The sequence below is a fragment of the Corythoichthys intestinalis genome, chromosome 16 (assembly GCF_030265065.1).
Source record: "Corythoichthys intestinalis isolate RoL2023-P3 chromosome 16, ASM3026506v1, whole genome shotgun sequence".
Classification (NCBI taxonomy): Eukaryota; Metazoa; Chordata; class Actinopteri; order Syngnathiformes; family Syngnathidae; genus Corythoichthys; species Corythoichthys intestinalis.
Genome location: NC_080410.1, coordinates 38263895 through 38280631, shown reverse-complemented (window position 1 = coordinate 38280631; position 16737 = coordinate 38263895). Strand labels below are relative to the sequence as shown.

The following is a 16737-nucleotide window of genomic DNA, read 5'->3' as shown; positions in this document are numbered from 1 at the left end:
TGTTATAATCATTTGTTTCAGATGTACTGTAATTATTTTCTGTATAAAAATTAATTTGGTTGTCAAAGTCTTTTTTCAAACTTAAGTCTTGAAAAAGAGGGGGTCGTCTTATAATCAGGGCCAATACGGTAATAATAAAAAATAAAATAGTACAGCAAATAGCAGAAGTCTTTGCACCCCTTGGGATTTTGCAAGGTCACCCACTTAGAAAACAGGTAGAGGTCTGAAATTTCAATCATAGATGCCTTTCCACTTATCGAGACATAATCTAAAAAAAATATCCGGAACTCTCATTGTATGATTTTTCAACTACTTATTTGTAATTTAGTTGGGTTCATAAGTATTTGCACCCCAGAGAATCAGCAATACCAGTACCGTTATTTTCCCGAATATAAGGCGCAGTCGTGTATAATGCGCACCTCAAATTTACTTGTAAAATCTAGGGAAAATTATTGTACCTGTTTATAACGCACGCCCTAATTTTAGCACCAATAAATAGAAGAATACAGGAAAACAGAGCTCATGTACAGATACAGAAATGTCATTTTACTGACTGGTGAAAAACAGCACAAGCACAGCATATTGGTAGTTCAAAACATTACCATAAACTGACAATATTTACAGTAATCATATGATTTGACAACTTCTCCAACTTACCAGAATCTGGGAGAAAACAAAACAGATGTGACTTTTCTTTTAAAGGCTGCTGTATAACTTGCTCGTTTCATCATGATGAATAAATGTTTCTTCCATGGATTAATACGGTAAAATGAAAATGAAAACGTAAGTTGGAAATCCGAGAGAGCTCATCGCTGTCGACACGACAGTAACAATAGGAACTATTGTTATTTGGGTTTGAGTTTCCCGAGGGACAGATATAGTTGACGGACACACACAGGAAGTCTGTGTTGTTACGTTTGTTATGGTCCGAGTTGCGGAGCTGCAATAAACGTTGACTCAAATGAGTTCAAGAAACTAAATTCTGTGAGAAGTAAGGGGGTGAGTCAGTGATGCTGTGGGGCTGTTTCGCTTCCAAAGGCCCTGGGAACCTTGTTAGGGTGCATGGCATCATGAATGCTTTGAAATACCAGGACATTTTAAATCAAAATCTGTTGCCCTCTGCCCAAAAGCTGAAGATGGGTCGTCACTGGGTCTTTCAGCAAGACAATGACCCTAAACATACAGTGGGGAGAACAAGTATTTGATACACTGCCAATTTTGCTGGTTTTCCCACTTGCAAAGCATGTAGAGGTCTGTAATTTGTATCATAAGTTCTCTTCAACTGTGAGAGACAGAATCTAATACAAAAAAAAAAAAAAACAGAAAATCACGTTGTATGATTTTTAAATGATAAATTTGCATTTAATTGCATGAAATAAGTATTTGATACATCACAAAAATCGAATTTGATATTTGGTACAGAAACCTTTGTTTGCTATTACAGATACCAAACGTTTCCTGTAGTCCTTGACAAGGTTTGCACACACTGCAGCAGGGATTTTGGCCCACTCCTCCATGCAGATCTTCTCCAGAGCCTTCAGGTTTTGGGGCTGCTGCCGGGCAACACGGACTTTCAACTCCCTCCATAGATTTTCTATCGGGTTCAGATCTGGTGACTGGCTAGGCCACTCCAGGACCTTAAGATGCTTCTTACGGAGCCACTCTTTAGTTGCCTTGGCTGTGTGCTTTGGGTCGTTGTCATGCTGGAAGACCCAGCCACGACCCATCTTCAGGGCTCTCACTGAAGGAAGGAGGTTGTCAGCCAAGATCTGGCGATACATAGCCCCATCCATCCTCCCCTCAATACGGTGCAGTCATCCTGTACCCTTGGCAGAGAAGCAGCCCCAAAAAATGATGTTTCCTCCTCCATGTTTCACGGTTGGGATGGTGTTCTCGGTGTTGTACTCATCCTTCTTTTTCCTCCAAACACGACGAGCCGAGTTCAGACCAAAAAGTTGAATTTTGGTCTCATCCGACCACATGACCTTCTCCCATTGCTCCTCTGGATCATCCAGATGGTCAGTGGCAAACTTCAGACGCGTCTGGACATGCACTGGCTTCAGCAGCGGGAACTTGCGTGCACTGTAGGATTTTAATCCATGACGGCGTAATGTGTTTCCGATGGTTTTCTTCGAGACTGTGGTTCCAGCTCTCTTCAGGTCATTGACCAGGTCCTGCCGTGTAGTTCTGGGCTGATCCCTCACCTTCCTCATGATCAGTGATGCCCCATGAGGTGAGATCTTGCATGGAGCTCCAGAACGAGGCAGATTGACCGTCAACTTGAACTTCTTCCATTTTCTAATAATCGCTCCAACAGTTGTTACCTTCTCACCAAGCTGTTTGCTTATTTTCCTGTAGCCCATCCCAGCCTTGTGCAGGTCTATTATTTTATCCCTGATGTCCTTACACAGCTCTTTGGTCTTGGCCATTGTGGAGAGGTTGGAGTTTGTTTGTTTGAGCATGTGAACAGGTGTCTTTTATACAGGTAACAAGTTCAAACAGGTGCAGTTCCGGTAATGAATGGAGAACAGGAGGGGTTCTTAAAAAAGAACTGAGAGCCAAAATATTTACTAGTTTGTAATGTATCAAATACTTATTTCATGCAGTTAAATACAAATCTATTATTTAAAAATTATACAATGTGATTTTCTGGATTTTTGTTTTAGATTCCGTCCCTCACAGTTGAAGAGAACTTATGATACAAATGACAGACCTCTACATGGCTTGCAAGTGGGAAAACCAGCAAAATCGGCAGTGTATCAAATACTTCTTCTCCCCACTGTATGGCCAAATCTATACACAAAATCAAGCTCCTCCCATGGCCATCTCAGTCCCCACACCTCAACCCCATTGAAAACCTGTGGGGTGAGCTGAAGAGGAGAGTACAGGGGAGAGGACCCAGGTCTCTGGATGATTTAAATAGATTCTGCGAAGAGGAATGGCTGAAGATCCCTCTTTCTGTCTTTTCCCATCTTGTGAAACATTATAGGAGAAGATTAGGTGCTGTTTTGTTGGCAAAAGGGGGTTGTACAAAGTATTAACACCAGGGGTGCTAATAATTGTGACACACATTATTTGATGTCAAATAATTATTTCTTTATGTGCGATTTTTTACCCCGCTGAATAAATGCACTTGTATTGAAGGTTGGATTTTTCTCTTTTTTTCCATTAAGGTCCAATATTATTTTTAAAAAAAAAATGGAGGGCACTTTAGTACAATGACGCATATATGTTTTTGGATCGTTATTCTGAGATTTAGGGGTTATTTAGGGGTATTTAAAGGGTTACTTGCGATTTACGCTGAAATTCGGGTTACGTCACCAACTACCTGTATTATGTAGTCAAAAAAAACAAAAAAACAATCAGGTACATCGATTCAAACCTCCAGGGGTGCTGGTTAAGGGCTGGCCAGTGATCAATGGTCTCCTCTAAAATGACCGCTTTGAGGGGGAGCAAGTAGTTCTCTTTGAAACTCTCCAGAGATGGGCACTTTAATCTGGGAATTGCCAGATCTTCTCTGATCTGCGGAACCTCCGGCAGTGCCAATTTGATCCTCTGTTGAAATGAAATTGAATCACAACCATTTGTTCATTGTGCCGCCTTGTATTTGTGGGTTACATTTGCCAAAATGTTCCAGCCTTTTCCAGCACACTAACCTTGGCCTCCGTATGCTCATTTCTGGTGTCTTTCCGGACGTCTTTCTGCAGAATCCGGACCAAAACTTGCAGTCGGTCGTCCATGATCGCGGCTCCCATCAGCAAGCCCATGTCACAGGTACGGATGGCTTGCAGAAGGTCCTCCTCCGACGGTTCCTCTTGACACAGGGCGCACACCTTGAAAAGACACCCATACGAGTAGACACGGCGCCACTCTTTGTCAACGTGGCGCCACGTTCCCATGTTAAGTTTCTCCCATGAGACGTCCAGAACGATCTGAGCGTTGAGCAGGCGGCTGGAGGCAGGGGCATTGGTGTAGAGTTGACATCTGGATCTTTTCATTATTTCCAAAATGCTTGCATGCACCTTTTCACTGAATTGCAGCGGAAAGTGCTCCTCATCTGGAGGAAGAGCATCGGATATCTTGGACCACACTGAGGCTGCCATTGATCAGGAGGTCTGGGGAACAGAATATCATGGTGAGCAAAAGTACATGTTAAAGTAATGTACACATAGATACAATAAAAATGGTAAATGATAAATGGTTTTATAGTGGTACCTTGAACACTCGGTGCTATAATTTACACATTTTTCAATATATGAGTTAGTGTATCAACGATTAATCGATTAACTCGAGTAATGCAATTAGAAAAAACCTTAGAATCAAATTTTGCTTCTTCGACTATCCGTTTAGAGTGACGTTGTAATGGTTAGTTTTGAAAGTGTTTGCATTTACTTTTTTGATTTAAGTGAAGTTTTATGGATTTAGGTGGATAATCTGCCCACTATTGGGAACAGTGAATATGACATAACTTACTTAGCATGGCTGAATCCAGCTGCTCCCTGTTAAGACCAACTTAAGGTAAGTTTTTGTTTGAGCAACTATGTTTTTTAAATGTACCGTAATTTCTGGATTATAAGGCGCACCTGACTATAAGCCGCCAGCCACCAAATTTGACATGAAAACGGCATTTGTTCACAGATAAGCCGCACTGGACTATAAGCCGCAGTTGTCCTCATTGTATTATAGGATATTTACACCAAAAGATATTAACTGGTAACACTTCATTTGACAATTGCATCATAAGACTGTCATGAAACCAAATGAACCACCATTAAGCTTTGAACCAATTTGGTGCATAGCCTTATTGTTTTAAAAATCTTCATTTGGCCATCACTGCTCCCTTGGGGGAGACAGTCAACCTCTGCTGCCAGCTGCTGTCAACACTGTTGTCATCCAACATTCCTCCTAGCATCCATTGCGGCGCTACAGATGTAAAAACAATCAAAATTCATGTTCTGTCCTAATTATTTCTTCATTTACTGTTCCAGTTGTTTCATTAATTGCTAGTTATGGTATTTGGTAAAATTTTCTTGGATGGTGGTGTCATAATACTGTCATTAATTATTACATGACACTGTCATAGGTATTATTGAATGCTTGTAATAGATGTCGGTTCGTGTCATCCAGCAAATTATCTCACTTTTGAATGGACGTAAAAGATCTGAGCGGGACATAAATGGAGTTAGTGACATAATATGCAACATGACACATTTTGACATCAGTCATAATTCAGTAATGCCCATGATAGTGTCGTGTCACGTCATAATTATGACGTTCTTATGACAGTCTTATGATGCCGCTGTCAAACAAAGTGTTACCTATTAACCAAAATAAATCATCAAATAAGCCCCACTGGACTATAAGCCGCAGGATTCAAAATGAGGGAAAAAAGTAGCGGCTTATAGTCCGAAAATTATGGTATTTGTAATTTAGTTTAAGGGTATATTTAGCCGTGTTTTTTTTTTTTTTTTTGCTTGATTATGTGTTTGAATTATTTGTTAAGAGCATTGTCAAAAAGTGTCAGCATTTTATAGCATTTAAGCTAGCCAAATTTTTCTATGCTAGTTAGCCAATTTTTCTTTTGTTGTACTTAGATCCTCATTCGTTTATTTTGAGCTCAGGTATTTTATTTTTAAATGAAAGTGCAATTTGCATTGTTTGAAGAAACACTAGGAACTTTATTATATATTTGGATTTAATGCTCTTTTGAAAGTGCAGTCTTAGCAAGCCTTGGTTTTAAATCTCCTAAAATTGATTCTGCAACGCAAAGAATGCCACTTTTTGTTATGTACTTCCTCAATCTAAGTACATTTAAGGCCGAGACTTGATTGGAACAACAGTTCTTCATTCAGTGTGCTTCTAATTACATGTGCACACAACTCATCACTTAGGTTCCTTTTTACCGTAATACCACACCCACAGGGAGCGCACAACTATAGCAACTAGGAGTGGGAACCTATTGGTACCTCACGATGCGAAACGATTTGCGATACAAAGCTCACGATAATGATGATCTGACGATATGGCGATACATCGATTATCGATACATTGGTCAGGAAATCATTCTAGGATATTTTACAAACAACTAACAAACAGAAAAATAAGCTTCTGCTGTGAATTGTAAAGAGTTTATCACTAGTAGACGTCCAATCCATTTGAACTGTGAGGGTGGCAGCGAATGAACATTCGTTCATTCACTGCCATCCCTCCTACTTCAAACAAATTGAACGTCTATGGCCGTCAGTGGCAGCCAATGGTTAGTAATTAATAAATAAATAAGTAATAAATCAAATAAATAAATAATAAATAAGTAATTTGGGGCTACTTCAGTTCATTTAGCTGTTGATTTTCAGTTACTTCCTGTTGATTTTGGGGTATTTTATGGGTCACTTCCAGTTTATTTTTGGTTACAGTACAGGAAGTGACCTGGGAATCACCCAAATGAATAGGCAGTGACTCAGGGGCAGTTTACATGGCGACTCTGCGACACAAAGACGCAATGACTGAGTAGTGGAATGGCCTCGCGTGCATATGGTGTCGGCGAAGACGGAAAGCAAAGACGAAAAATTCTGAATCCTGCCTCCAAAGTGGAAGAATTCGATTGCGGGGGACTGAGGGGGGCTTGCTCCGCATGCATATCAAAGGCTCCCGCGGCGCGAGACCGCCCCGATAACGTCAGCACTCATACACATCACGTTGGGCGTGCGCAGCGGCGCTACTGAACATTAAAAACAGCAAATATGGCGGAATGTGGGCTTTAATTTACTGTTTTAATAATATTTTTGAATTAAATATGTTGTGTGTTTCCATTTTTGTGCCTTTTTGAGCAAAAGAAAAATGCCATTGCTTCGAGTTTTTTTCCGGGTTGAGGAGCTTGGTGGGGTCAAAGTGCATCATTCGCTGTCACCTTGTAAATCTGCATGACTGGCAGAATTGGCTTGACTGGTAGAATTGGCATGACTACTACATCGTATTCATGTGGAATTGCGACATAGTTCGAATGGAGACGGGCCCATATAAATGCAAATTTGACATTTTTCGATTTCTCGGAGAGTCACCATGTAAACGGCCCCTCAAACAACAGAAAATGACCTGTAAATGCCCTAAAAATGAACAGCAAGTGACCTGTAAATGACCTGAAAATCGGACAGAATGACTGTGAATGCTGTGGTTTCGAATGAACGAACGTTTCCAGTCTAAATGGATTGGGCGCCGAGCACCGTTAATGCAGCCTTATAGAGTTAACAGACACTATAATGGTTGAAGATTTTTGTAGCAAATTGTTGCTTCCTTTTTATTTATTTATTTTTTTAAACATTGACACATTTTTTATTTTTTTAGACATTGACACCTTTTTAAAACAATATCTCGATTCTTGGCAGGAGCATATCGATAACCTTTCGGGATACAAAGTATCACGATATATCACCATTTTGATATTTTTTCACACCCCTAATAGCAACAGTGACATAAATATGTTACAAAACGTTCCTAGTCCAATTACTTGATTATTCGAACTAACTAGTTGATATATTAATCGACAACTAAAATAATCAATAACTGGAGCCCTAATTTATGAGCTGTGGATCAATCATTTTTGGGGGGAGTGGAAAGCAAGCCAAGTTGCAGAAACTTAAATTTACTGTTAAAAGAAACACTATCAAATTTTAACATAAAAATACAAAGGGAAAACACTTACATGAATAAAAGAATAGTGTAAAGAGCTCACCCAAAAAAATACAGCGCAAATATTGGCGTTGAATATAATCAGGGGTGCACATAAGTGGTCCGCATGCGCGCATGCGTACTGGACGTAGACAAATGCGCTGGCCCTCAACGGCTTCCATACGCTTTTGCGTACCGATGGCTGACCACTGTATTTGCGGCGGACACGAGAAAATAACTTCTCAAAATTTTGAAGAGGCAGGCCACACTGAGTAATTACTTTAGTGATGGGACGAAATGAGCCGAGGTTCCGAAGCTTGTGTCGAGTAATGGGAGGGGGGTTTCCACGAAGCTTGTAGCGAGGCGCGCTTCATTTCGGCAAAACCCGGAAATGATGACGTGGGAAGCCTCGCCGGCGGCCGTGAGTGCTTCGGAAGTGATCCAACATTTGGCGCACATTGCAAAAACAGGACAGACTACGGTATAAATTGGTTGCAAAACGCAATGGCGATCGCCTGTTATCTCACATTTTGTGGATTTCGGGCTCCTGTACTTGTTACATCTGTGCGCAACAGTGCAACCAGTGCAATCTTTTTTCGAGCCTTGTCCTTTGCTTGCGATGGAACCTGCGCGAAAGGAGCGATCCTCCCCTGTATGGGAACATTTTGATTTGATTGCTTTCAATAAGGTAAGTGAGAAAAACTACTTTAATATAAATGTGAGTGTGTGTGTGTGTGTACCTATCTGAACCAAACATCAACAGAATGAACAATCCATTAGTGTACTGGGAGGCACAAAAGAATACCTACCCAAATTTATATAAACTGGCACTCACATTTCTCTGCACCCCAGCTTCATCTGTGCCTTGTGAAAGAATATTTTCTAAAGCTGGTGAAATATTGTCCAAAAAAAAAGAAACTGTTTAAAGCCAGCCACTGTGGGAAAGCTATTATTTCTAAATAAAAATGAATAACAAATTACCCTTAGCACTTGTCGTATTTTGTTCACATACTAAATTACTAACACAAGCACATTCATATCTTTGTCTTAAGCAAATAGCCATTGAATTCTTAACAATGTTGACCTCTTGGACTTCTAGACCACTTGATGGCGCCATAGGGTAAATGAAGCATCATGAAGCTTTGCTACATGTGCTAACCAATTGGCTGCAAAGCTTCATTGCTTCATGAGGCTTCATTTGGCCATCACTAAATTACTTCCGTGTTCCCCCACCCCCGTCAAAAGAAAGACAGACGACAGAGATGTCACCGGAGCTACCGAAAAAAAGGACTTTTGCTGAAAAGTGGCAACAGGAGGTACCATGGCTAGAAGCAAATGATGCTCGCACGGAAATGAAGTACAAAATGTGCCGTGAGAATCCCAATGTCGCCGATAAGAGCAGCGCATTTTATGTAGGGTCAAAGAATTTCAGCCATCCAAACTTTGAAAAGCACGAAAAAAACAGAGAGCATGTGGCAATTAAGCAAACTATCGATGTCAAACAGGACCCCACTCGTCCTATGGACAAGTGGCGGAATAAAGGTAATGAACAGCGACATGCACTGACAAACGTGTTTTTGCTCGCATTTTACAAAGCTAAACATGCACGTTCAATGAGGTCTTATGAGGAGGATATCCCACTTTTAAAAAGGCTTTGAGTTAATGTGGGAGCCGCATAATGCCCTTTATTTTGAATTGGTGCTTCTTATTTCTTTACATTTCACTTCAAAGTAATGGCAATTTTGTTGTGCCAGTTGATGTTAATCAAGCATTAATTGTTAATATAATTAATTAAAGTTAATTGGCTCTAAGTAAAGCTTGTCATAAATTTATCGCATCAGGCGGGTCGGCTCTCAAGCTCAATGAGGACCAAGTCACATCTCCAGGTCCTCCTCTGAGAACCTGGGCAAAAAAATTATGTGCACCCCTGAATATAATGCAAGCCAGAAATGAACATAAAAATAAAAGGAACGTCATCCTATTTTTTACACGTTTCGTTTTTGTTGTTGTTGTAATTTTTTTGTTTTTTTTTTTAATGTAAACACCAGAGTTAAATCCACAACTTTCCACACATTCGACTAGCAACTAACATCCAGTGGATACAAATGTTTACCTTTCGAAAGCTCCACAATTTCGCTGAATGCCCTATGAAGTGACGCCCGGTAACGCCATTGAGCGTGGAGATAACAAATTGAATAAATTACATAAAATGCAAAAAGGTCGTTAAATAATTATTTGGAATTAATCGCGAAAGGAACGCGGCAAAATAATCTATGGAAAAACTCAGAAAACTTCACGCGAAGCTTCCATGTTGACAACCAGAAGTCTGTGTGTCGACATAAACAGACCGGTATGAAACGACGACTTGTGACAATAATAGTTCCGGCAGACCATTAAATTTGATGTAGTTATTTAAAAAAAAAAAAAAAAAAAAGAACGACAGATTAATTTACTGGGAAATAACATAAACATATAGAAGCATATATACTTTTATGAACATATATTAACACATAGATGAACATAAAAGAAACACATTTAGCAAAATATAGCTAAAAATTTAACTTCAACCTAATTGACAAGGAGGCAATGCAATTGAATAACATATTTAACACAGACAATTCAATTTAAATAATCAAATAAAATATCATTCAAAAATATTATTTTCAGGCACCAGAATAATGTGTCATTTTTAATAATTGACCATATTGACGGAGTCTTTTGTCAAAGGTTGGCCATTTTTCTGAACTTTTTGGTTAAACGTCATGGAAAGGGAAAATTAGGCACATGAAGAAATATCCTTAGTCATAAAATCGCGCAATATTGTGATAAGATGTAATGTAATTAAAACTATATTAACAGCAAACATTCTGTAATAATTAATGACAATGTACAGTGTACCACAAAAGTGAGTACACCTCTCGCATTTCTGCAGAAGTACTCCATTGGCCCGAATATAAGACGACCCCCTCTTTTTCAAGACTCACGTTTGAAAAAAAGACTTTTTGAACACCAAATTAATGTTTATACAGAAAGTTACAGTACATCTGAAACAAATGAATATAACGATATATTTGAGAGAAAAAGCATGTTATTTTGCCTCATTCCAATCTTAATATCTGAACATTTAAATATGTAAACTAAAGTGCTATCACATTTGTGAATAAAAGGCTTCTGGTTTTTGAAATGTAAATAAACCGATCTATTGTGATAAAACAACAAAATTGCAATAACTGCATTAACCATAAAAGTGAATTCTAACTGTAACTGTAGTCTTGAAACATATCTGAATAAGGAAAAACATTGCAATAAAATAATGCAAACTGGTTAAACTTGAGAGTAGCTGAGATCTGTCATGACTAGGGTTGGGCATCGAGAATTGAGCATCGATGGGAACCGGTTCTAACACTCCGATGCTCCCTGAATCGTTAGAAATTTTAAATTTAAATTTCCTTGTTTCGATGCCCTGACCGCTGAGCAGAATTAAAAAAAAAAAAAGTTTAAAGACTGATATTTATATACAAGTTCTAATTAGCCCTGTGAGAGAAGTTCATTTAATTTCAAAAAACGTCAAGAAGTTAAGACTTTAATATAAACTATGCAATTTTTTGGACCCTGCATTTTTTGTTGTTGACCCTGCCTCTTAAAAGAATCGGAATCGGGAATCGTTCGAAACCGGAATCGAAACGTGGAATTGGAATCGGAACCGGAATTGTTCAATTTCAAACGATGCCCAACCCTAGTCATGACAGAACATCGCTTCAATGATATCTGGCGCCATCCAGCGTCGTGAATGGGTATAATGTCTAGACAGCGAATATAAGACGACCCGCACTTTTTCAGTCTTATTTCAATGCAAAAAAACACCGTCTTATATTCAGGCCAATACGGTAGTTTCCCCTTTTTAGAGGACAATAAACTTGAACTGAACTGAACTACATTGGTCTCATCTGACCAAATTAATTTCTTCAGTGACCCCTCTGCATCTTTTCATGGGACAACACTGACAAAATAACATTTTGACACAATAAAAAGTAGTCTGTGTGCAGCTTATATGATGGAGTTCATTTATTTTCCCCTCAAAATAACTCAAAATATGGCCATTAATATCTATACCCTGGCAACCAAAGTGACTACACCCCTTAGTGAAAGTTGTCAATATTAATATACAACATGTCAACTGTCAATATTTTGTGTGGCCACCACCATTATCCAGAACATGCCTTTACTCTCCTGGACATGGAGTTGACCAGAGCTTCACAGGGTTGCCACTGGAATGCTCTTCCACTCCTCCATGACAACGTTGCGGAGCTGCTGGATATTTTAGACTTTGCGCACCGCCACCTTCTGCTTGATGATCCGCCAAAGATGTTCTATTGGGTTCAAGTCTGGAGACATGCTTGGCCAGTCCATCACCTTTACCCTCAGCCTCTTCAGTAAAGCAGTGGTCATCTTGGAGGTGTGTTTGAGGTCATTGTCATGCTGGAACACTGCCCTGCGAACCAGTTTCTGAAGGGAGGGGATCATGCTCTGCTGCAGTATTTCACAGTACATGTTGGAGTTCATGTTTCCCTCAATGGAATGCAGCCCCAGACCATGACATTCCCACCACCATGCTTGACTGTAGGCATGACACACTTATCTTTGTACTCCTCACCTGGTCGCCGCCACACATGCTTGAGGCCATCGGAACCAAACAAATTAATCTTCGTCTCATCAGACCATAGGACACAGTTCCAGTAATCCATGTGCTTTGTTGACATGTCTTCAGCACACTGTTTGCGGGCTTTCTTGTGTACCGTCTTCAGAAGAGGCTTCCTCCTGGGGTGACAGTCATGCACACCAATTTGATGTAGAGTGCGGCGTATGGTCTGAGCGCTAACAGGCTGACCCCCACCTCTTCAATCTCTGCAGCAATGCTGACAGCACTCCTGCGACGATCTTTCAAAGAAAGCATTTGGATGTGACGGTCAGCACATGCGCTCAGCTTCTTTGGACGATCAACCCGAGGCCTGTTCTGAGTGGATTCTGCTCTTTTAAAACGCTGGATAATCTTAGCCACTGTGCTGCAGCTCAGTTTCAGAGTGTTGGCAATCTTCTTGTAGCCTTGGTCATCTTCATGTAGCGCAACAATACGTCTTTTAAGATCCTCAGAGAGTTCTTTGCCATGTGGTGCCATGTTGAAACTTTCAGTGACCAGTATGACAGAGTGTGAGAGCTGTACTGCAAATTTGAACACACCTGCTCCCTATGCACACCTGGACCTAGTAACACTAACGAGTCACATGACATTTTGGAGGGAAAATAACAAGCAGTACTCAATTTGGACACTTAGGGATGTAGTTTCTAAGGGGTGTACTCATTTTTTTTGCCAGGGGTTTACATATTAATGGCTATATTTTGAGGGGAAAATAAATTAACTCTATTACATAAGCTGCACACAGACTCCTTTTCGTTGTGTCAAAGTGTCATTTTGAAAGTGTTGTCCCATGAAAAGATATGCTTAAATATCTGCAGAAATGTGAGAGGTGTACTCACTTTTGTGATCCACTGTAGTTGTTTATTTATGCAGATAGCTAATGGATCAGATGTCAAGAAACTTAATTTGCACTTGCAAGCACATGTAAGAAATAGACTCAAGGTTGTTACACAGACATTTAGTTTACCTTTATTCCCCCCATGTTGGCAGAATCTTTTATGTAAATAGCAGCTATTCCCAGAGGGTGGTTTGATATGTACAGTGTCTCCTCATGCAAAGCTAAAACAATAATTGGATTTGTCTTCTCAATGCCGCTGTGATATGAGCTCTTTTTGTATGGCATTGATTTTTTTTTTCCAGCAGGGTGAAAAGTCTGAGCAAACATGATAGGGACCCTTTGGAATCGGAAGCCACACGACGCCATTATCAAATGTCAAATGCAATGAAATTCAAATATTCAGGTTGCAGACTGCTCCTCTCTGCATGACGTGCGGAGGGTTTCCTTGAATCAAATGGGATTCTGAAGTTCCTGCATACCCACCAAGCAGATATTATTTACCCCCCCCCCCCCAAAAAAAATACTGTATATATATATATATATATATATATATATATATTATATATACACAGTATATATATATTATTTACCCCCCCAAAATACTGTATATATAAATATATATATATATATTAGGGCTGTCAAACGATTAAAATTTTTAATCGAGTTAATTACAGCTTAAAAACTAATTAATCGTAATTAATCGCAATTCAAACCATCTATAAAATATGCCATATTTTTCTGTAAATTATTGTTGGAATGGAAAGATAAGACACAAGATGGATATATATACATTCAACATACAGTACATAAGGACTGTATTTGTTTATTATAACAATAAATCAACAAGATGGCATTAACATTATGAACATTCTGTTAAAGCGATCCATGGATAGAAAGACTTGTAGTTCTTAAAAGAAAAATGTTAGTACAAGTTATAGAAATTTTATACTAAAACCCCTCTTAATGTTTTCGTTTGAATAAAATTTGTAAAATTTTCAATCAAAAAATAAACTAGTAGCCCGCCATTGTTGATGTCAATAATTACTTACACAATGCTCATGGGTGCTGAAGCCTATAAAATCAGTCGCACCCAAGCGCCAGCAGAGGGCGGCAAAACTCCCAAAAACACAATTAAGAAGTGGGCATTTCCCTGTACTGTCATTTAAATCTGTCTGAGCGGGGCACGTGTGTTAATTGTGTCAAATATTTTAACGTGATTAATTAAAATAATTACCGCCCGTTAACGCGATAATTTTGACAACCCTAATATATATGTGTATATATATATATATATATATATATATATATATATATATATATATATATATATATATATATATATATATATATACATATATTTATATACAGTATATATGGCGGAAAACACTTAGGTGACTTGAAGTTCCGCTCTGAGACCCCCAATTTTTTCCAAATTTCAAAATTGTCCGATTTGCATGTCTGATATATCATTGGAAAGCTTAAAATGTCAATTTTCTGGAGGAAGAAAATTTTTGAACAAGAGGGCATTTTAGAATTTTTTTTTTTTTTAATCAGCAAAACCCTAACTGGATGTGAGAGCACGCGAGAGCAGAATTAAAGACGCCATGATTTTAACGAGATTTTATCACGTACTTATCTCTTTTCGATCCAAAAACTCCATGTAGCATGCATCACCGAGTGTCAAGAAACAGCTGTGAATGGCCACAGCCGGATTTTGCGGGGATTTTATGGGTGAGACATGGTAATCTAACAAGGGTCACGATGCAGAAATTGTAGACATCAAGGAGTGGTCGAGATTTTCTTTTTCAAATATTTATCCCTTTAAACCTTTCCAATTTTTCTTTGTTTAGATCGATTATTTATCATCTAAAATATTGGGGAAAATGCGACAGTCACAGAAGAAATACAATTTAGAGATATTTATGAGGTTGATATCCGTGACTTATTTACAGACAGTATTTTTTTCACAGTGACGTCATTTATTTAAAAGTTTGAAATATACTAGTGAATTAATTTTTTTAAGTTTTTTTTTTTTTTTCTAAAACTAAATATTAGACATCAATTAATGATTCTAAGATAAAAATGATGAACATTTTGAATAATAAATATAATTACTTACCTTCTTTTTATGGCTTGGTTAAAACAAATGCAGTTGCACGACATCTGTAAATGGGGGTAAACAAATTAAAAAACTTTAAAATTTGTCATATATATATACTGTATACACAGTATATGGCGAAATATTTAGTTTAAAAAAAAAACAAAAACGACTTTACAAAATTATTCACTCGCATATTTTAAACTTTTAAATGAATTATTTCACAATTAAAAAGCGTCTGTAAAAAAGTCATGGATATCTACCTCATAACTATTGCTTAATTGTATTTTTTTTGTTACTGTCGCATTTTCCCGAATATTTTAGATGATAAATAATTGATCCAAACAAAGATAAATTGAAAAAAAAAAAAAAAAACGTTTAAAAGGGTAAATATTAGGACTGTCAATCGATTAAAACTTTTAATCGAGTTAATCATAGCTTAAAAATTAATCAATCGTAATTAATCGCAATTCAAACCATCTCTAAAATATTCCCTATTTTTCTGTAAATTATTGTTGGAATGGAAACATAAGACAAGACAGATATATACATTCAACATACTGTACATAAGTACTGTATTTGTTTATTATGACAATAAATCCACAAGATGGCATTAAAATTATTAACATTCTTTTTGTTAAAGGGATCCACGGATAGAAGGATTTGTAGTTCTTATAAGATAAATTTTCAGGACAAGTTATAGTAATTTTATATCAAAAGCCCTCTTAGTGTTTTCGTTTTAACAAAATTTGTAAAATTTTCAATCAAAAAAAAAAATAATAGCTCGCCATTGTTGACGTCGCCGAGCGGGACTTCACATGGACTCCCTGCTGTTCTTTCACAGTTTCTTTAACTACGTAAGGTAGTGATTGAAATACACCAAAAAGGTGTCAATGTTGAGTTTTAAATTGATTAGAGATCCAGCCAAGGCAAAGTCTGTGTAAGTTTTATGTGTATTTTGCATTGCTATTTTGATTGGGAATGCCAGTTCTCCTTGCATTGAGCGCTTTTCTTTTTGTGAACATTATTTTTATGAGTGATAGGAATATTATTTTTGTTGTGCTTTCACTAAATTATACTGTAGCAACTTAACTGTTCTGCCCAAATGCATGATGGGAAGTTGAGCAACCATGACTGTAAGTGGTGGCTGCAAATGGTATATGTTCTGCGTTGTGTTTAATAAAGCGTGTTAAGAAAACGACAGTCAACATCTCCTGTCATTCTTCCCCACGTCACTCGCCACAATAGTTATGTTTATTGGGAAAGAGTTGCCAAAGCTTATGCCAATAAAAGGCGCGGTCAAATGAACGCCTGTGTCCACTCGCATTTCGCTGCCTTTTCACTCTCAATGTGATAAAATGGAGTCATTGTAAACTGACATTGTAAACATGAGCGGGTCATTCCGTGCATGCGTTAATTGCGTCAAATATTTTAACATGA

At 38.2% G+C, this 16737-nt stretch overlaps 1 protein-coding gene across 3 annotated transcripts in view; it reads right to left on the bottom strand.

The window, feature by feature from the left end:
* Positions 1-9990, bottom strand: part of kdm8 (lysine (K)-specific demethylase 8) — a 39560-nt gene extending 29570 nt beyond the window's left edge. For 2 of the 3 annotated variants that reach the window (XM_057861417.1, XM_057861418.1), the window contains exons 1-3: positions 9779-9990; positions 3657-4115; positions 3383-3555 (exon numbers count right to left, since the gene is read on the bottom strand). In XM_057861417.1, the coding sequence (XP_057717400.1) occupies positions 3383-3555; positions 3657-4103 (620 nt within the window). In that variant the 5' untranslated portion in view covers positions 4104-4115; positions 9779-9990. The remainder of the gene's footprint in view (positions 1-3382; positions 3556-3656; positions 4116-9778) is intronic. The other variant, XM_057861419.1, reaches the window with a different exon arrangement.
* Between the last annotated feature and the right edge of the window lie 6747 nt (positions 9991-16737).